Source organism: Acanthochromis polyacanthus, chromosome 8, assembly GCF_021347895.1.
Source record: "Acanthochromis polyacanthus isolate Apoly-LR-REF ecotype Palm Island chromosome 8, KAUST_Apoly_ChrSc, whole genome shotgun sequence".
Lineage (NCBI taxonomy): Eukaryota > Metazoa > Chordata > Actinopteri > Pomacentridae > Acanthochromis > Acanthochromis polyacanthus.
Window position 1 is genome coordinate 4,267,465 of NC_067120.1, and position 22,021 is coordinate 4,289,485.

The window sequence follows — 22,021 nt, forward strand, 5'->3', positions numbered from 1 at the left end:
TCCACTCCTCTTCAATGGCTGTGCGAAGTTGCTGGATATTGGCGGGAACTGGTACACGCTGTCCTATACGCTGACCCAGAGCATCCCAAACATGCTCAATGGGTGACGTGGCTGGTGAGTATGCTGCCGTGGTCTGCGGTTGTGAGGCTGGTTGGATGTGCTGCCAAATCCTCTGAAACGCCTTTGGAGACGGCTTATGGTAGAGAAATGAACATTCAATACACGAGCAGCAGCTCTGGTTGACATTCCTGCTGTCAGCATGCCAACTGCACGCTCCCTCAAATCTTGCCACATCTGTGGCATTGTGCTGTGATAAAACTGCACCTTTCAGAGTGTCCTTTTATTGTGGGCAGTCTAAGGCACACCTGTGCACTAATCATGGTGTCTAATCAGCATCTTGATATGGCACACCTGTGAGGTGGGATGGATTATCTCAGCAAAGGAGAAGTGCTCACTATCACAGATTTAGACAGATTTGTGAACAATATTTGAGAGAAATGGTGATATTGTGTAGGTGGAAAAAGTTTTAGATTTTTGAGTTCTTCTCATAAAAAATGGGAGCAAAAACGAAAGTGTTGTGTTTATATTGTTGTTGAGGGTAAATCTTCCATAGGCACCAGTCTGCATTGTTTGTGGGAATGCAAAGAAGTCCAAACATTCTGGAAGGTAGAATGCTTATGTGTTAGTAAAGCAGTAGGTCAGCAGGTGTCTGTAGGCCTACTTTTGTGTCTGCTTGAGAAGGTTCCTGTTTCTCTTAAAGCAAATGACAATGAAATCCAGTTGCTTTTAATGTGTTCAAGAAAAGCCATAATGGTAAAGTGGGTCGGAGAAGACCCTCCTTCTGTCTTGGTGTGGAAATCTCTGATCTCAGAGATTGTGACTCTGGAAAAACTTGGACATTATATTAATGGAAGGGACCATCTTTTCCTGCAGGATGATGGAAGCCACTGAAACCTTTGTTGACTATAACATGGACTATAATCTGTAATGTGATTGTTTCTATATTCTTGAATAGAGAACAGAGGGCACAGGTTTGATTTATATTTTATTTTTACTGTTATGTTTTACCACATAATATAGGTTACTGCACTCTGTACTATTAATGCCACAAGCGCCTCCATCATATGGAAGTCTCACAGCACTGTTCCTGTAATGTTGATGCTTGTTTACTGTTTGTACATTTGTGTTGTAAAAAAAACTTACTAAGCCCTCAGCAGTAGCTTTGGAAAAGGATTTTATTCATACAGAAATATAGTGGGGAAAAAAACGGCAAGATTGAATTAAAAGTGTTCCATTCGGCTTTTGCTGCCTTTCGGTCTGTTCTGGCTCTTGGTGAAGTCGACTCAGAAGCAGCCTGCCTTATGAGTAATTACATTTGCACCCACATGCAGCCTCCGTTTTGACCCCCCCTACCCTGAGGAGATCGGCTCAGAGTAATTTGTCGAATGTGATAAGGCAACGGTGGGTCCAATTACCAAAGTATGGCGTTAGCTGGGATTTACTGAGTGTATAAAGTGAGTGTGAGCTCAGAGCTGCTGCTCCTTCACAGAATGGGCCAAGCTGCTACTCTGCCTTGTAGGAGAGGAGAGTCTTATGTCACAGAGCTGTACGAATGGTTCAGGTAAGATTCTCGTTTGGCTTTAAAATTCACACAGAGAAGCTTAATTAGGTAATTCCTTATTCTCTGTGTATTCAAGTATAAGAAGGTTGCTAGTAAATTAAATGACAGAGGCAGGGCCGGACTGGGAAAGAAATTCAGGCCGGGAGATTTCCAATCAGTCAGGCCACTTCTGCCACCGCAAGGGTTGGGATAATGCACCAAATTTTTGTTTTTTCCTTCCAAAAATATGCCTTTTACAGTTATGTTATAGCAATTACAACACTACTAAACAGACAGTCTATTAACCACAACCATAACCATACAGTCCAGTACTTTTCTGTAATCTCTTCACTACCCTCACCAATTTTTCCAATGTTTTCCTTTTCCTATTATTTATATAACATGTGGAATTAAAAAAAATATATTATTTTGTCAGCAAATCATTTAGATGTCAGCTGGTCATAGCTAATAGTATATGCAAACACCAATGTTCATTTTATAACTGAAAATTGTCAGTCAACTGCCTATCCTACCTGAAGAGGGGGTCTCAAACGTTTTCAGGCTTCCTGCAACCCACCTGACACCTGTGGAGCTTATTTGGGCCAGACATTTTTTATTATATTTTGGCCTTTGAAGTCTGATGATGCATTTGTGAGAAGAACCGACCGTTTGTAAACTTACTTGAAGTAGGGTGCTCCATACTCTTCGCTCCTTCCACTCTCTGGCCTCACTCTCATATCACCGCTCTGCAGTGCATGCTTCCCCGTTCTCGCTATGAAGGGGCGGGCCATAAAGCAACTAACCAATCATGGCACGTTTCTTCTAAAAAAAATGTCACTTTGACCAATCCCTATCCTTCTGATTTAGAGCTCAGAGCACTTGCTTTGTGTGAGTGACAGGAGGGTGGGCGTGTACTCTGTAAGGCTTCTAGCGCTGCTGTCTCTGGCCTGTCTGGCAAAAAGCCGATCAACTTTATTTCATTGGCTTGCCAGTCCGTGGCTGGCCTGTCCAGGCAGGCCAATAAGGAGGCAGGCCACCGGGAAAAGTCCCGCCTCTCCCGATTGCCAGTCGGGGCCTGGACAGAGGAGATAAAGTTTTAGAGTCCAGTTCCAGCTAAAAAAGCAAATTTTTGTTGTTACAGCAGTAAAAATGTACGACTAGTGCAGTCTTTTTGCTACATAGATGGTATTTTCCAGGCAAATCTACCAAAGTGACTTCTCTCCTTTGCTTTGTTTACTCTTATTTTGTTCTTATTTGTCTCTGTGGTTTATTCATTTTCTTGTGTGAGCATTAGAATAAACTATCACTCATATTTTGTTTCCATGACAGCTTTAAACAAGATTTCAAACGCATGTAATCTCCACAGGTTGGGGATGGGCTGACCTTAATTCTCTTAATTCTTAATTTAAAAGGCGCATTCTGTCTGTGACCCGTCACCATAACTGCCCCTGTGCTGTTTTGTGTATTACAAATGAAACCCTTATTCCTTTGGTTCTTAAACGCATCTTCTTTGTGACAGAAAGTTTATTATCGAATGCCCAAGTGGGCTGATCACTCTTCATGAGTTTCAAAGGCATTTCTGTGACGGAACTGCGGGCAGCGAGTCGGCTGAGTATGCAGAACAGATTTTCCGTACGTTGGACAATAATGGGGTAAGATAAAGACTTTAGATGGGTTTACATAGTATGTGTGAGGAGTCTGGAGGCAATACTTTATCTGCAGCATCAACAGGACAATATTAAATGTCAAACTATCCTGCCAAAGCATCACATAGCTGTTTTTCTCAGGACGGGGTGGTCGACTTCAGAGAATATGTCACGGCCATCAGCATGCTTATTGAAGGCTCGGCTGTTGAGAAGCTGCGTTGGTCATTCAAGCTCTATGACAAAGACAAAGACGGAGCCATTACAAAGGACGAGATGCTGGAGATCATGCGGGTGTGTGTGCACAAATACGCCACAAAAATAATCCAACATGCTGCATGTTTCAGTTCAGTTCGACCGGTGTGTGTTTCCTTCCTGGCAGGCTGTTTATAAGATGAGCTCAGCTGCTGCTTTAACCAAACCCAACCCACTCACAGCTGAAGAATGCACCAACAGGATATTTGTGAGATTAGACAAAGACAATAACGGTGAGGAAACGATTTTCCTTCTCTGCTTGCAATCATGGCGCAGCATTAATTCAGCTAGAAACCCAATGCATCAGTCCTGATAGTCAATTGATCTCATATGGCTAAGGGATGCGTTCTTGTAGAAGAAGGTAATTATACCAACCAAAAAGTTGTAAATTGTTTCCCAATGTTATATCTGTGCGTATAACGGTCAATATATAATTATGGGACCTTTGTATCATAGTTGACATTTTTGCTATTTCCCAAAGTCAACATGGCCGCCTAGAACCAAACACCACATGGCATTTTTACAGATTCTTCTAAATATTATATATACAACTGAGTAAAATTGAAATTGAAAGTTATTTCTAAAGATATTGTAGTAAACCTGTTGACTACTTTATATTAAATAAGTCAGAAAGCCTTGGAGTCTGGTCAGTCTTTTCTTCAGGAGGAAATGACATCATGTGGAGCAGGTCATGTGATCTGGAATTAACACACTTCCTGGAGAGGAGTTTTTGAGATTTTACATATAAAATTTGGTATATTGCCAAAAAAAAAAAAAAAACATCTGTCATGATTATCTCAAGGTAATAAAAAGAACACGATCAAAACTATTCATGAATCAGCTCATTTTATTATTGTTTAGCTAATTAGAAGATGGTTGTTATTAAATTTTGACGGTTATTTAGTTGACATATTAGTGATATCTAGACATTTTATTAATAAATAATAAGTGAATTTGTAAAGACATGATCACAATAAACATAAAAATATGATTTTTTTTAAACTTTTAATAAAAATGTATGCAAAATGGACTTCAAAAATCCCTCTATTATATATTACCCGGAGACAAAACCGAGTTAACACATCTAAGAGACAGCAAACTACAGCATCCTTATCGTGTGCAAAATGTGAAAATAAAGCTAAAGTTTAAGAGGTGTGGACAGAGCTACAGGATGGTATTTGGTATATTCTATGTATTTGTGCTTGCAGTAGTTAACTCACATTAAAACTGTAAAGCTCTTGCTAGCTAATGTCAGTCCAAGCAGCCAAAGATGGAGGTATCAGGATCAAATGATCATAATCGACTCTGTCCTCCGCTCTTTGTGTCTAATTACTCCTTGTTACGTCTGCAGCCGTCATCACTCTGGAGGAGTTCATAGAGGGAGCGCTGGACGATGATTGGATCAGAGAGATGCTGGAATGTGACCCCAGCAGAGTGAAGGTGGAGAGGCCCCTGAGGAGGGACGGCACTCTGGGGGCCGATGGCTGACCTGACATGGGCTAGTCCTGTATTCACTGGGTGGACAGAAATGAACCAGTCTGTGTTGGACTAGAAAATTAAGATAGTACTACATGTTTTCAAAAAATGATTTTCATTTTCTTCAGATATTGTTTTATGAATGCTTTCTTTGCTGGGTCACTCCAAAGTTAAATGACGCCGATCATGAGGCAAAAAGATTTTACATGTCCTACTTGTAATATTTTCCATTTCCGTTTTACCAGTCTTCAGACAGTTTTTGCATCTGCTCTTTGTGAATGTGTTGAGTTGCTTTATCTTTTCCTTTAAAATACTCCAAACATTTTCTGTTCTGTTCACGTCAGCAGACACACTTATCCAGGTCCGAGTTTTGACCTTTATCCAATTTAAAAAACTTGTATGATTTTGGCAGCGTGCCTTAGATTGTTATCGTGCCGGAATATTTCTGTCATGCTAAGATTCTGCAGACTGAAAGCCGTTTTGTCAGCTCGTATATGACTAGATATATTGTCATAAAGAAATGATAATAAAAAATTATAACGTGTGGGATTAGAGGTGATACAAACTCAAAGAAAAAAACATCAAAATAAAATGAAGATAATGTCTAACAGTTGTTTGACTTCCTTTATCTAGACATATAGCGCTAACCAAACCAGGCAGCTACACACTTTAGATGGAGATTATGCTCAAGGGCTGTGTTTTGTTTTATTTGGTCCACATGCACCTTCACCTTCTGTCCAAACAACTGGATAGAGTCCATAATGTAAAGCATAGTGGCTGTTTGTGTGTTGAATTATGAGAACATTAAGAGAACATGTGTCACTTCCTCTTTCAAACACTAGATGGTAGACACGGCTTATTTGGAAATGGAAAGGCTTCATTGTCTAGCTGTGCTTGGCTTCATATTCAGGTATTACTTTACATCTGAGTTACATCTCAAACAGATATTCTGGTTGAGATATTAATATTAATTTAGACAGGTTTATGCATGTTCCTGAGCCTGATTATGCATAATGTGTAAACCAATAAAGTCAAAATCCCTCCAGTACAGACATCAAACCATCTCATTCAGGCTTCATGTAACAAAGCTCTGATATTTCCGGCATAAAAAGAATATTATTTATAAAAATGTCCTTTAGAGATCAAGCTCTGGAGAATAAGTAGCACAAAGTCGCTGTACAGAAGCATGTCTCTACACCGGGCTCTGCAGGCTCGGGGCCACACCATCCAATCTGCTGTTTAAATTTTAAAATCTCAATTTCTGTGTTTTAAAATGCTGCATATTTAATGACCTGCAAAGAAAGATATTCCCTCCCTGCTGCCACAATATTCAGGAAAATGTCCGTCAGCGTCAAACGGTTGGAGGTGTGCTGTTGTTGGCAGGTTTATGAGTTTTGTCGCTCCTTCATAAATACACAAAGCAGATATGGAAAAGCTGTCAGAGAGCAGGAGCGTAAACCTGGGGCTCCATGGCTCTGTCTTGGGTTTCACCTGCTCCCATTTTACACCACAGCAGTCCAGCTACTCCTGTCTCTCCTCAATGCAACATGTCAAGCTCATCAATATTTAATAGTTGGTCCACTGGGGCTGCTATCAGATGAACCTAACCAGCTGAAGGGGTGGTGCCGGGGAGATGATGAAGTTGATGATGTGCAAAAGCGAGGGGCTGGGTTTTGGACAAACCAGCTCCACCTGCCCCTCCTCACCAGGAATGGAGGAGTTATGAGATGTAGAGGAGATCTGAGGAGCTCTTCCATTTCAGCTGAAGACAAAAAGGGGATCACAATACCTAGAGACTAAAAACTGGATTCTACGCTTTCATTTGTCGTCAGTCTTGGATGGATCTTTCAGAAATGAAACAAGTATCAGAAGCTCTGACCGAATGGTACTTTGCACATTGAGGAATACTTGAACATCATCCTCAGTTCCACTTCTTTATTCTGTCCCATAAGTGGAGACGAAAAGTGTTCATTACCTCTGAGGGAGCCTTGGCACCACGGACAGGTGGAGCCAAACCCCAGTGCCACAAACTCAGGGAGGATGAGGAACAGCATCTAGTGGATATTTGTTTGCTCTCTCAGAACAAAGTGTGCTCGTGACATATCAAGACACTGTTTTGGGACAAAGGGGAGAAAAAAGACCAAGAGAAAGAAAATGCCTTTTGGTTTAGCAAGTTTGAAAGAGCAGGTGTTTAAACCTGGGAAGGAGGAAGTGAAGAACACAGTGGGGGACTCTATGGGAAAACTGCAAAGGTGAGAGGGTGTCTTTCACTCATTGTCCATGTTTTACATTCAGTACATTGGTGGAGATTCATTTTGCAGCACCTTTGTAAGAATGCTCAACTAAAACGCTGAAACATCTGCTGTCAGAGACCATGTGAGCACATTAAACCCGCTGTGTTCTCCGAGATGCTGACGATAAATAAATATTTGATTCTTGTGCTCGCCAAGCAACGCCAGTGATGTAATCTCAGATTTTATTTTAAGACATTGATACATATTTCATATCTGATACATATTTCACAGAAGGGTGTGTTAATGTGTGTGTGTGTGTGTGTGTGTGTGTGTGTGTGTGTGTGTGTGTGTGTGTGTGTGTGTGTGTGTGTGTGTGTTTGTGTGGACAGGGAGCCTCCATATATATGAGATTGTAGTCAATTCAGGAGATAAAGCACCGAGTAGGCAATTTCCTGGAAAATGACTAATGTGTATGTTACAATAATGTGTCGTGTAAATTTGACTTACATTATGAACAAGTGGAGAATGGAGAATCTTTACAGTTGTTGAGTAATACACACTTCCAAGTTAATGTGATTTAATCTGAATCAACTGAAGATGAATTCATCAATTTGTACTTTTGATTCTTTTCATTTTCATTGAGCAGCAGGCAGAATATTTTTCAAAAACAGCGGCCAAATATGCAAAATACTTCAACATAACAAAAATGTATCGCTGTTCAGATGTTGCAGACATGTATTTATATATATATATATATATAACCTTGTAACATATGTTTTTAATTTATGATCATAGCCTTTACCCTGCGAAAACTGCAACACGTTATCCTGTCTCTCAAAGCATTATGTCCTTCAAAACAATACACTATCTCTTACATGCTCTTTAAGTTATTTTAGCGTACATGAACTTGTTTTGTTTCTGCTTCCTAAAGTGTATTATTTCACAGCATATATTATATCAGGACGCACTCTGTATTGACACCTGTAGCTTCTCAGTCACTGAGGTTAAAAAAAGTCTGTATTTAGGCGCTTCATAGCAAAAGCTGATCTGTGTTTCTTTTAATGTTCTTGCTTGAGGAGAAGTGCAATACATCATAGATCTTCTGCAGGTAGATTAGAGCAGGGGTCAGTGAAAGAGGGGGATTCTGGGTGGTGGAACAGGTGTGGAGGGTGATGCACCTGAAGGCAACCCGATAACAGCAGCCAATATCATTTTTCTCTTTTCCAAGCAAGATGCTGATTTGTTACTGAGCTATTTTTGTCTAAATGCTTTGATAAAATTATAGAAAAAGTGATAGGATAATATGATGTGAATATAGACAGACCACATTCTGTATGACTGACTAAAAATTAAGCTAAAAAAACAGAATTTAGGTACATGGGACAATGAAAGTAAAGGGAGAACATGGATAAATATAAGCTAAACAGATAATTCCTCACTGCTGTTTGCTCTTTAGGAAAATAGATGGCAGTAACGTGGAGGAAGAAGACACCATTGAGCTGACGGAGGACGGTCGTCCGGTAGCATCAACGCAGCGTTCTCCCCCGCTGCTGGACTGCAGCTGTGGCGGCCTGCCCAAGCGGTACATCATCGCCATCCTCAGCGGTCTGGGCTTCTGCATCTCCTTCGGCATTCGATGTAATCTTGGTGTGGCCATTGTGGAGATGGTGAACAACAACACCGTCTACATTAACGGTACTCCGGTGCTCCAGGTAGATGGCGTTTCCAGATAAGACTCCTGGGTTGCTGACCTTCTAGGATTTTGTATAACTGTGTTTCTTTCAAACACATAGGCTTTACATACAGACTACATTGACTTCTTTTCATGTCCGATCTTTTCCCCTTCTTCCAGAAAGCTCAGTTTAATTGGGATCCAGAGACAGTGGGGCTGATCCACGGCTCCTTCTTCTGGGGCTACATCGTCACTCAGATCCCTGGTGGTTTCATCTCCAATAAGCTGTTTGCCAACAGGTGAAATGCACTGAATGACTTTACGAGTGTAGTTTCATGGTAACACTCAATCTCTGAATTTTTTGGGGTCTTTGGAGTGCTGTTTGGAGAAAAAATATTATGACGTTGCCGCATTTTCCACCTTGTCTGACATTTTATAGGCAGAATTAATAACAAGTATTTGAAATAAGTATTGGTTGGAGCCATAAACACACCATGGAGACAAACTGATGCTGCTTTTAATGAGACAGAAACAGCTTCAGGCTACATGTGAGGTGAGATGTGGTGACACACAACATGGTTTTTGAGGATTTTGTGTCCTGATTATGTGAAAGGTTCATAAGAGAGATGAAAATTAATTAATAAATAAAGGTTTTGGGGGCTAGCACCTCCTTAGCCCGTGTGGTTCTAAAGGGTTAAAGCTGTACGGCGTGGTGAGCGGTGCTGATGGAGCAGATAGCGGTCCTGTAATAAAAGCTTCACAGGAAAAGAGGACACGCCACTGACAGAGTTAATAATGAAAGATCCTGCCTCTGATTTCTTTCTGAAACACCAGCCGCTGGAATATTACAAGTGTCACTTACACACTGTTTTGGAAAAAGAGGAGGAAGGGGGATGAGGTGAAGGAGAAAGGAGAAGGGGAGCTAAGCAGCACCGTGGTGATGAAGCAGAAACTTGGGGATTGAATGGGATGTCTTTATCTCGGCTGGTGAAAGGCAGAAGCGTGAGATGTGTCTCATTATAAGGCTGACTGTAGGCTTTGACCGGCAGATATTTGGAGATATAACACCCGACGATATTAGACATCTGCAGCAGCTTTCAAAGTCCGGGTAGCATACGTCTGTTGTGATTTACCTGTCATGGACAGATTGGGACAATATACAACAGTCAAGCTGCTTAATTATTAAAACAGGAGTCCATAATTTTCAAATATTTTGCCATTTAGGCTTCCTAAAATTAAATGTGGTACAGACGCACAGAAAAAAAGTAAATTTCATTGAAAGGAGTTCATTGTTCATGTTGAACTCTATGTTCAGCTAACGTGCTAATAGTGTCTGATTATTTGACATTAATTCAATTTTTTTAACATTCTGTGTATTTCTCTTATAATATTTACTTTAAAGGAATAGTTTGATGTCTTAGAAACAAAAATGGACATGTATTTGCTTTCTTGTATCTATATAGTAATTACGTAGCTGGAAACACGTTAGCGTAGCTTAGCATAAAGAATGGAAATGGAGGGAAACAGCTAGCCTTGCTCTGTGTGAAGATGGCACAATCCACCTACCACCACATAGTTAGTAAGAAAGTTCACTAATTACCTAATTAATATGTGGTTTTCTTGTACTTACAAAAGTTCAAAAATATAATTTATGCGTGTGCGTTTTACACTGCAGTTTTAGTGGACATTAAATAAACATGATAATAGGAGACATATAGAGTTGCTGTGGATTTTGTCACCATTTAACAAGCCAAAATTGCAGTTTTTCCCAGAGTTTTCTGTTTTCTTACTAAGGTAAGCCAAAGGCATTGAAGCATAAATAAATAGATCCTTATATGCTTTACTGCCAAGTTAGCTTAGACCATTAGTCTTCTCATATCTGCACGGTAATAATATAGCTGAAAGAAAGTCAGTAGAGGCAAACAGCTAGCCTACCTTGGTACAAAGAAAGTTAAAATGTTCACTAATTAATGTTTTGTTTTGTTTTGTTTTTTAACCTCTGCGTGATGCCTTTGTGCTAGGCTAAAGACCTGGTGGCTGTGGTTAAGAAGTACTGGTATATTTCTCAAAGTTTCATCATCATAGTGATTCAGATGGAGTCCTCTCGGTTTTTTGCAGGGTGTTTGGTGCTGCCATCTTCCTGACATCAGTGCTGAATATGTTCATCCCATCAGCGGCGAGGGTCCACTACGGCTGTGTCATGTTTGTTCGCATCCTGCAGGGCTTAGTGGAGGTAAAAAAAAAAAAAAACTGTGGGAGAAAAGAATGACTGTAATCTGCTGACAGGAATAGTTTGACATTTGTGTTTCTGTTCTGAGAGGAACTGTAGAGGAGAAGATTGATGCTGGGGGGAAACAGCTAACCAGACTGTCTGAAAGAAACAAAGTGCACCTGCCAGAACCTAGAAAAATCAGTATTAGTTTAATTTGTAGTGTAAAAAAACAGGTTGTGGTTTTATAGAAGGGCAATAGTGGATTGATCCTTCAATTTGCATGCAAATTAATCTAGTAGCAAAAATGAAACATAGCCTTCATAATTACATTTTCATTTGTGTAAAATCACCTGTAACTAAAAGTCATTGGGTTTTTATGAGTTTAGAAGCTTTTCATGTCTAATGCAGTGGGTCCACAGCTTTTATGGTGCCGCCTCCATGCTTCTACGGAAGCCCAGGATGGACAAATCAAACACTTGCTCTAGATTGGTCCTTTCATGTTTTTAAGCTGAAGTGGCAGACATCATAATTCATCCTACAAATTTGGGGGTAAAAAAGCAGTTAAGGACCTGCAACTCTGTCACTCAATCCTACACATCTTTAAACAGCCAAATAATAATGTGTTCATTATTGATCTTTAGAGTAGCCAGACTCACACTTTTTGGTTGCTGGAAAGTATCAGTGTAATTATTCAATGTATTTCCCAAAATGTCAAACTATTGCTTTTAAACATTTCAATTCTGTCAGATGAATCCCCCTTAAGTATTTTTTGGACCTTGTACATCTCCTTCCTGCCAGGGTGTCACCTACCCAGCGTGTCATGGGATGTGGTCCAAATGGGCGCCACCTCTTGAACGGAGTCGACTGGCCACCACGTCCTTCTGTGGTGAGTGGCGCCTCAGTTTTCCTTTTATCAGAATACTCTGCCAACCTTCCCACATGATGACAACATGGAGTTTTCACTGATGCAAACCTGTTTATTTACACAACCTTACAAGCCAAAGTGTGGCTGGTCAGCAGATGGACATGAGGGAGCGTATTTTGCTTTGCAGATCCAGTCCCCTGCTTGTCTCTGCAGAAATGAGAATAACCACGTTGCACTTTAAATTGGTACCATGACAACCCGTGAATGAAAACCCTCTTGACATTGTCTGTAGCTGAACAGAGCTCACCTGCACACATTGAAGGAGCTTCTCCTTCTATTTACCTAAATGAAGTGTCACGTTGCTCACTGTCCAAATGCACTCTCACACTCAGCTCTATTCAGTGCAATGGTGTTTATAAATCTGACAGATGCTAGTCAACACTATAAAACACCCTTCCTCTAATGGCAGTGCTAATGATTCCTTTTGACAGCATTTATTCAATGAAACTAATGTGCTTCTTTGACGTGTTTTGTTCTTCATAAGACATGTTTTCACCGTGAGGTTTAGTTCTGTTGCATTAAATGAAGTTGTGCTGTAACCAAATAAAGATTTCAGTGGTAAAAAATACTCAAACAAGAAAAAAATAAACAAGAGGCAGCATATTTTATGATAGTTAAATGTCACTGTAATCCAGTCTTACTGCTGGAAAAACAACACACTGACACTGATGTCTGACTCCCATTTTTCCCAGGGTCCTACGCAGGAGCAGTGATCGCCATGCCTTTAGCTGGAATCCTCGTACAGTACGTCGGCTGGTCTTCGGTCTTCTATATTTATGGTGAGGCTGATGTTTGGAAGAACATCCAAAACATAAAATCACACACAGAAAAATTACAGTTTTCAGTTCTATGAGGACGCACTACGTCAGAAAGTTCATTTTACGTCAGCTTTCTGGTGGCCTCTGTGTATGTTTGTCATGCAGGAAATCTGAAAGGAATTTCAGATGACATATTCTTAAGAAAGGATCGTCTCATGAAATCTTTTACACTGCTTCACCGTATGTACACGGTTATTTGTTTTTTAAAAATAACGTTTCATTTAAAAGTCAACTTTAAACCATTAATAACACAGTTTGGGCTGCTTTTAAAAAACTGCTCTGGCTGTGCTTTATCATCTGGAAGGACATTTTAAAAAATCCTTTAAAGTTTGTTCATTAATCAGGGAAAAACCCCAAATGAAGAACCACTTAACATCTGGAGAAACCTGCTGAGAATCTGGAATGAAAATGGACTCAATAAAAACTTATGTGTAACTGTTGATTATGTGTATTGAATGAACACCAAGATTATTAACTGCATTATTAGCGATGCAGAGAGTAAACACAAAAAAATGGGAATCATTCATGAAGCTGTTTTAAAATAATGATGAGTGTATATATATTAAGTAAACAGTGATGTAGTGACTATCAAACTAGAAGAGTCACAGAGGTAAAAAAACAGGGCTCTGTCTGACACGCTTGCTCGAAAAAAGAAAACATGAAGCCATTCTAAAAAAAATACTGTTTATTCTAGGCTTTCATAAAAACATACACTTAATTGCAACTAACTGCGGTCAACAGAAATGTGGCACCCTGCCTTTCCCTCTCTGCTGCAAACAGACACACTCAGGTAAGTGCAGGTGATCCATATAAAGCAATCACTCAGTCACAGTCACACACCCACACACAAGCAGCTCCACCCACACACACACACACACACACACACACACACACACACACACACACACACACACACACACACACCCGTGCAGATCCACTACTCCCAGTGACAAGTGTGAATATCCCTGCCTCTACAAGTGATGTTCATCAAATACACAGTTTATTGTCATGAAAAGTGGCTTTCATCATCCTTGACAGACTCGTTGCTCGCTAGCTGTTGTACTTTGTATGTTTTCGCACAATACGAGTTATCTGAATTGCTTTTGAGTTTGATTAAAATGATTAACGCTCCTACCACATAAAATTCATACCTTGGCAAACATGTTTTAATAAAAACCCACTCTGGTGCTGCCGCGATACCATCTCATGATTTATTGATGTAAATTAGCATTTTCCTGTCTGGACCCTGTGACTCATGCCGGTTTCATTTTTAATAATGAAAAATTCTTGTGGTCCAGAGAAGGTTTGGGTTCGGTTTAATTAATCTGTCCTGCGCTCAAGCCACTCTTCATACTCTACAAAGCCTTCACAACAGAGATAATCATCTTTTAAGTATGCGTGTATAAAGGAATGCACTCAGCTTTTGTTATCATTTAATGAAAGGTGTTTTTGGGATCATATGGTACGTCATGTGGCTCCTGCTGGCGTATGGAAGTCCTGCTGAACATCCCACAATCACGGACGAGGAGAGGATGTACATTGAGTCCACCATCGGTGAAACAAGCAACCAACTAAGCGCAACTGAGGTGTGTAACAAGCTGAGTATCCCACAGACACATAAGCACGAACAGCAAAGACTAACTTCTGTCTTCCAATCGCAGAAATTTAAGACTCCATGGCGACGCTTCTTCACCTCCATGCCCGTCTATGCGATCATTGTGGCCAACTTCTGCCGCAGCTGGACCTTCTACCTTCTTCTCATCAGCCAACCGGCGTATTTTGAGGAAGTGTTTGGCTTCCCCATCAGCAAGGTTGGCCTCAAATTTTCACTCCAGCTGTTTTACTGACAGTGACAGATGTCCTACAAAGACAGATTCTTCACGTTGGGTCTTTGTGTGTTGTACTGCTGCTTACAGGTGGGGATCCTGTCTGCCGTCCCTCACATGGTGATGACAATTGTAGTTCCCATCGGAGGACAGCTGGCCGACTTTTTACGCAGCAACAAAATCATGTCAACCACAAATGTGAGGAAACTCATGAACTGTGGAGGTACGGCCGTGGAAACACATCTTGTTAAGTCTTGATCCTGACTTGTGTGGGATGATGAAAATTACATATGAACTGATATACACCAATCAGCCACCTACCTAAGTTTGAGTATTCAGTTAACAGACGCTATTTGGGAGTCCTGTGGTGTCTGCTGTTGGGATGTTAGCAGTGGATCCTGTGGGTAATGTGGGTTGCAGGTTGGGATGTCATTTGTGTGTTCCTCAAGCAGTTTTTGTCGAGTGGCAGATTGCATTGTCCTGTTTAGATTGTTGGTTCTTGTCCAAGTGACGTCCCCGTGAATGCCTGGATCCAAGGTTTCCCAACATCACGTGAGATAATGAGATAATCAGTTTCATTCTCTTAACCTGTCAGTCGTTTTAATGCTGTGGCTGATCGATGTAAATACTGAACTCTCAAGTGCTATTGTACCTTTTATGATATCCTCTAACAGAGGTTAATATACCTGCCTGGTACTCAACTTCAGGGCTCATATACTGGCCTATTGGTATGTCTATTTTTTGTATTCATGTCTGATAGGCACACATAGTCCCCGATACAGACACAGATGAGTCCTTTTTCATCATTCTATTGTGACAGCATGGACTCCATACTGCAAGCACACATGCACCAGGAAAAAAACAAATCCTTAAAACAAGTACTTTCTGTCATCCACACCTTGATAATCAATAATTAAAAGAATGGTAATTGAAGTAGTGGCTGCTGGACGTTGGAGGTGCTTTGATTTGTACAAACCCAACCACAGTGGGAAGTCCCAAAGTCACCAGAAATCCTGCACTATGCCCATCCACTGGGCTAATCTCAGGAACAAGCCCACTACAGTATGCTAAAGCCCAGTCTGGAACCAAAAAGTGCAAAGTCACAGACTACGTTTATATGCCATTAATATTCGGGTTAAGGTCAATATTCCGGTTTCTGAAACATTTGGAATAACCCGTTTACATGCCTAAACAGACAGAGTTACTCCTGTTTACATGATCAGCGTAATCAGTTGGGATATTCCCATCCAAACCAGGGCGCACAGACAACGTCATGACGCAAATTGTGTCATTTCCATTTCTTCTTCCTGTACCCAAAGACAAAAATAAAAAAAACAAAAAAAAATAAAGTAGTCCGTTTCTTCCTTGCTCCAAAATTCACCAAAGCGGCCGGGGCGCCCATGTCTGTTTACCTCTCCTTGTCTGTTTCCGGTGGGTCGTGCGCCAGATGTGGCATACAAGTAGTTGCCGTACTCAAAAGACCAAGATTCCTTTCGGATAAAACATGCGCAGAAATTAATGTTTCTTTCTATGGGGACATTCCGATGCGCGTTTATATTACGAGATATTCGGGTTAGAAAAGGAGTAACCCAGGGGTCTTATTCGGGTTTTTAAAAACTGGAATATGAGCATATTCGGGTTTTTGCAGGTGTTTACATGGCCTACGCAACCGGGTTATTGCTAATATTCCGGTTATGAAAGGGTTATTGACTGCATATAAACGTAGTCACAGTCAGCCTTTCAGAAATATTGGTGGAAACCCTATATTATACATTTGGAGCAATATGACTGTTCTGTGAAACATATGGAAAGCATGAATTGACACTAAGTTAAAGGTGAATTTGTACGATGAATGCAAACTGTTCAGAATGAAAAAGAATGCATGACACCTCTTTTTGGTACAAGTAATTGTACTGTAGTACTCTGGCACTAACATGATGCCTGTTGAAATACTGTGGCAGCCATGGAATCCCAGAGTACTTACCAAAGTATTATGGTAATACTACAGTAATGGTACACAACATTTTAACTCAACTTTAATGTCTAACTTTTTACTGGAATTAGAAATCAGCTCATACACGACTGGTTTTACCCCAAATCTTGTATTTCCTGTAAGATTACAGTTGCTATTTTGTTTCAGGAATCATTTCTTTCACCTTTCAACCTCATTGTGGGAATCTTTTTCTGCTCTAATCACTTTCCTCACTTAGCTCTCTGTCTATTCAATATGAATGTTGCAAACCTCCCAGCTAACTGAAGTTCTGAAATGACATAAATGCTTGATAGGTTTTGTGTACGACTTCAGCATTAAATCAAGAAACATTTGGCACATTTGGCGTACTGGAAACATACCGCTGTAAGTTATTGTTACTGTTTTTTGTCAGCTCGTATGTTGATTATACTTTTCTTTGTAGAGCATGTTTCCACATTTTTTTTTAATCAGACTAGAATGGTTTCAAATGATTCAAAACAGGACTTTGCAGTGCTGGGAGAATGCAAACACTTCATGACTATTGCACTTTGCGTAGATAATTCTGATGTACATTCTGTTTTGTCACAGGATTCGGCATGGAGGCGACTCTGCTGTTGGTCGTTGGGTTTTCTCACACTCGAGGGGTCGCCATTTCCTTCCTTGTGCTGGCTGTAGGCTTCAGCGGATTTGCCATCTCAGGTATTTTACAGAGTGATTTGATGAACTCAGCTCTTTAAGCTTCACTGTACGCAATGTGAAGGTTTCTTCCTCGAGGGGAAAACAGTCAACTGCACACGATGAAGACTTTTTCTCTATTGTGCCTTTTCCCTCTGTTTCCTTTTGGACGTCTTCTAAAAAGGGAAACATCCTTCTCTTTTGGGTGTGATGCAGTATACATGTGTTAGCCTTTCACAGAGGCACTTCTGCTGAATATTTTATAGACCGTTGTCAAGGCAACGACAAACTTAGAGTGTGCATGTGGATCCGAAACAAAATATTTATTATGTTTTTGTGTTTTTGTCTTTGAGCTACAACAATCCAATGGCCTTGTGTGCACTGTGTCGTTAGGTTTCAATGTCAATCATCTGGATATTGCTCCTCGCTATGCCAGCATCCTGATGGGAATTTCGAACGGTGTGGGAACGCTGTCTGGAATGGTGTGTCCCCTGATTGTTGGAGCTTTGACTAAACACAAGGTACAACAGATCGTTTCATATAAAGTGTATTGATTAGCTTTAGGTATTTGACTCTTTTCTCAGCTGTCACTGAATATTCCTCGCTTAAGTTCGCTGTTAATCTCCTATTCTGACACTCTCTCTGTGAGATGTTCTTTATCGCATGTCTAAATTACAGCAGGCATAGTTTTACTCTGTGTCATTGACTTGCTGTATGTAATCTTTCACCCATCAGAGACTAATATTAATAATTTATGTCACTGTGAAATTTATTATCCACATTGCAGCTGTAGTATTTCCAGTGCCACGAGTAAGGCAGTGGATTTACAGCGTTACCTCAGTGGTGCTTCACTGTAGGATCAGTAGGTCTGCTTCTGAGAGGAAATTCAGCGGCTCTATTCATCTCCCCACAGACTCGTCTGGAGTGGCAGAATGTCTTTGTTATCGCGGCCATGGTGCATTACTCAGGGGTCATCTTCTACGCTCTCTTTGCTTCGGGAGAGCAGCAGGAGTGGGCCAACCCCGAGAGCACGAGCGAGGATAAATGTGGCATTATAGATGGGGACGAGCTGGCCGAGGAATCAGAGCTCAACAGCGAGGGCATGACGGCTCCCAAGAAGACCTACGGAACAGCGGACAGTTCATCCGGCCGAAAACAAGGCTGGAAACAGAAGAGAGGGGTGACCATGCAAGAGGAGGAGCATTATGGGAATGGGGACTACCAGGATCGGTACCAGTGAGACGCCCAAAGGACTTTTGAACATATTCGAACATGGTCAAAGCTGAAGGTTTAAATTCACTCCTGCAGAAAGGTCAGAAACGAAAAAGTGACAGGAGCAGTGGCATCATATGTACCTCAAGATGGTCCTTTTTCATTTTTGGTCAATGCACACATTTAACTGTGATGTATATATAAAAAAATCTAAATTCAGTGAAACATAATTTTATTAGAATCCCTACAGAGAAAAATAAGAGAATGTACCGACAACAAATAGATAATGTAATCAGAAACAAGTGTAATCTATGCTCACGTGTACTGTAAACTAGTAGTAATACAATGGAAACCACAGAACAACATTTATGGATCAGCTAGTCTTGAATCACATATCAACTTCCAAACTAGACTTTACTTTTCCTGCAGATCATCTTGTTCTCTCCATCTGTACAAGCAAACAATGAGTGAACTTTAGGTAGCTTACTCTGATCCGTGTGAACACTTCATGGACGTTTTGTGTCAGCTATGCAACATGAAAAGAGACTGGAATGTACTAATGGGTTTGACAGCAGACCACAGTGTTAATGTAATGAGGTTTATTATGTTTTTTTTTGCTTGTATGTATTTGCTGTTGCTGAATGATTGCACTCTGTCACCGCTTCACTCGCTCTCCTCGTCTGAGCGGGCCTTAGTTCACCGTCTGTTTGTGCTACACCTCTTATATCAGCTTCATTATTTATAGAGCTCATAATGGGACAAAATGGATGGTGAGTTCAGTTTTGGAGCATTTAGTGCAACTCTATTTATTCTCCTGGTGTTTGGCTTTAGTGCAATTTCTCAGTGTTGGATACATGGAAACCCGGTTTGATTCTTCAAATAAGGTGCAGAAAAGTTTCACTTTGATCATAAAATATTATAGAGAATCTACACTAACCGAGTATTACTGTGTAAAATAGAGAAAATCAATTTTGTACAGTAAATTATTATATTATTGTTTGAAAGAGCATTGATTTGATTTGCAAATGAACACATTAGACATGTAATAAAATACATTTCTATTCAGTATTGAGACTGAAAATGCATAAATGGCTTCAAAGTTTTGAATTTCTGAGCAACATGTATGAATTTATTCAACATTTTATGTGTATATTCTAACAAATTATATAAAATTCAGCAAACTGCAAGTTGTTCAGTTGGACTCGGTAAGTGGGAACATTTTAGCAACAACTGCTAAAATGCTAATGCTAAGCAATATTAACCATATCAACTATTCACTATGTATTTGGATTATTATTATTCATGCTTTTATACAATCAACACAGACATCTTAGGTACACATGAACACTTAAAAGCGTCTCTACAGCCTACAGTTCTTTGGCAATTTGAATAAAAGTGACAGAAGTGAAATCTTACAACTTACTCCAGAGACAAAAGACAGATGGTTAGCTGTAAAAGCTGCAGTAAAATCAGTTTAAATGCCATTAATGCCTAATATCTACTATATATTGATGTCATTTGTGGTTCTATTCGTGATAGATCCACACATCTATCATCGAAAGATTTGATACATATATATATATATATATATATATATATGGATATAGTGTATTTATATAGAATAGAATAAAATAGAATAGAATAGAATAGAATAGAATAGCTTTATTGTCATCATGCATGGGGGCATGAGGAAAATATTCGTAGCCGCCACTGGACGGTGGATTGAAACAAGCTAAATTAACAATAATAAATAATAAAATCTAATGTATTTATAAAACAAAACCGTACTAAGAGTTCCAGTTTATGCAAAAGAGACAAGATATATACAGCACAGTGGGGAGGTAATGAGATCAAATAAAAACCAATAAAATAGAATGAATATGGGAGGAGATTGTATGTATGTAAGCGGCATTATTATTGTTTTTGTTTTGAGTTGAGAAGTCTGATGGACCATGGGTAAAACGGTCTCTCAGCCCGTTTTTCATGCATTTTAAGGATCTGAGTCTCTTCCCTGATGGCAACAGGCTGAACAGCTGCTGTCTGAACACATCTTATTTGCTCTACCGATGCAGAGGGAGGTCATGACGTCTTTATCTTTCCATCTATGATCCATCGATGATACATGATGGACCACTAGGTACAAATACAGGTGTCCATGCAGATGTGTTTATGCATCATTTATTGGTTTATCATTAAAAGACGTTCAAATAGATGGAGGCTGATAAGGCATATGCACAATGTCCACACATAAAAGTATGTATGAATGCAGATATGTCACTAAATTTGGGTCTTGTCTCTGCTGGTGTTTCAGTTTGTCTTCTATGCAGGAGAAAACCATCTCTTTCCCTATCTGCTGTCCCCTCACCTGAGCAGGTCCAGATGGATGTCTGCCCTCCCTGAACGTGGTTCTGCTGAAGGCTTCTTCTTTTTAAAGGCGAGTTTTTTCCTTCCACTGTCTCCAAACAGCTGCTCAAAGGGAATCTTTGGATGTTATGAGTCACGTGAAATGCCGTCAGATGACTGAAGTTGTGAATTGGAGCTGTATGAATAAAACTGAACTGAATTTAGCTGAAATTTTTCATTTTTTTTTTGTATCTCTCTTCTCGGATGATGTTCCCTTAAACTATCATAAGACAAAATGTGCCATCTATATGAGCCAGATTCTCATTATTTGCCAGAATGAGCTGTCCCTGCTTGTTTATGTCAGCGTGCTCACATGAGACATTTTTGGGTCTGTTTCCCATCACACTGTAAACATCCTTTGTCTTATCTGTCTTTATCCGCCTGCCTCATTTTCAGCCGCAAAGATAATTGCCGCACAGGATATTCCTCGCCGGTTTTACGCTGTCCTGCACGAGCAAATTCCACTTGAAAAACACTTCAATAACGCTTTGTGTGATTTGGCCGTGAAAAGCCCACCGATTATTCGCTTTCACATAGTGATAAGACATTTCAAGGTTATGGACTTTGTTGCCGGTCGTCCTCGCGGCGCTCTGAAGCTGCGGCGAACATGTGGCCCGTTGTGTCGCTTTCCACGGTTTGTTTCTGGTATTTCATGGGTTTGTCGCTCACAACAACACAATCTGTCTGGAATAAGTAACAAAACACAGAGGTCAAAGGAAACACCAACACCTAATCTCTAGTCTAGTCCTTATAAGAGCAGATAGAGAAAGGCACTAAACGGGTTTTAAATGCACTTGTTAGAGAGCAGACTACTACGTGTAACTCCTAAATATGTTCAGAGGAGTTGCGCTTGTTGGAAAGAGGCCATCACTGCCAGCTCATTCCTCACATGCTCTCAAACACAGACCAGATAGTCCACAAACAGACAGCAGCCAATGGCAAAGGTTCTGTTTATTCCAGAGTCTGTCTGTTGACTTAGAAGGGCCTCTCTGGATGGAGCAACAATCCATCAATGATTAAACTATTGTTTTTAGCAAATTAAGGATTGTAAAGAGAAGAAGAATTGGATTTTCCGTGCATACGTGTTCGTCTTAGAGA

The 22,021-nt window shown here is 40.3% G+C and overlaps 2 protein-coding genes across 2 annotated transcripts; both read left to right on the forward strand.

The window, feature by feature from the left end:
* The first annotated feature begins 1,383 nt into the window (after positions 1–1,383).
* On the forward strand, positions 1,384–5,548 carry si:ch211-245j22.3 (uncharacterized protein LOC563798 homolog). Its single transcript, XM_022200544.2, has 5 exons — positions 1,384–1,621; positions 3,120–3,252; positions 3,388–3,537; positions 3,626–3,731; positions 4,850–5,548. Exons 1-5 carry the CDS (start codon positions 1,551–1,553, stop codon positions 4,984–4,986), a joined length of 597 nt encoding a protein of 198 aa, XP_022056236.1. The 5' UTR covers positions 1,384–1,550; the 3' UTR covers positions 4,987–5,548.
* A 1,100-nt stretch (positions 5,549–6,648) lies between these two features.
* On the forward strand, positions 6,649–21,087 carry slc17a8 (solute carrier family 17 member 8). The gene is made up of 12 exons (XM_022200554.2): positions 6,649–7,226; positions 8,665–8,920; positions 9,061–9,179; positions 10,999–11,113; positions 11,891–11,978; positions 12,710–12,796; positions 14,279–14,421; positions 14,497–14,646; positions 14,752–14,884; positions 17,222–17,332; positions 17,702–17,829; positions 18,222–21,087. The coding sequence occupies exons 1-12, from the start codon at positions 7,129–7,131 to the stop codon at positions 18,546–18,548; spliced, it is 1,755 nt and encodes a 584-aa protein (XP_022056246.1). The 5' UTR covers positions 6,649–7,128; the 3' UTR covers positions 18,549–21,087.
* The last annotated feature ends 934 nt before the right edge of the window (positions 21,088–22,021 follow it).

Bases quoted from the DNA above. Each gene is read 5' to 3' on its own strand.
- si:ch211-245j22.3 (XM_022200544.2), top strand. From the start codon at position 1,551: ATGGGCCAAGCTGCTACTCTGCCTTGTAGGAGAGGAGAGTCTTATGTC. The intron at 1,622-3,119 runs GTAAGATTCTCG...TCTTTGTGACAG, and splicing joins GAGCTGTACGAATGGTTCAG to AAAGTTTATTATCGAATGCC. The intron at 3,538-3,625 runs GTGTGTGTGCAC...CCTTCCTGGCAG, and splicing joins AGATGCTGGAGATCATGCGG to GCTGTTTATAAGATGAGCTC.
- slc17a8 (XM_022200554.2), top strand. From the start codon at position 7,129: ATGCCTTTTGGTTTAGCAAGTTTGAAAGAGCAGGTGTTTAAACCTGGG. The intron at 11,114-11,890 runs GTAAAAAAAAAA...CCTTCCTGCCAG, and splicing joins TCCTGCAGGGCTTAGTGGAG to GGTGTCACCTACCCAGCGTG. The intron at 14,422-14,496 runs GTGTGTAACAAG...TTCCAATCGCAG, and splicing joins ACCAACTAAGCGCAACTGAG to AAATTTAAGACTCCATGGCG.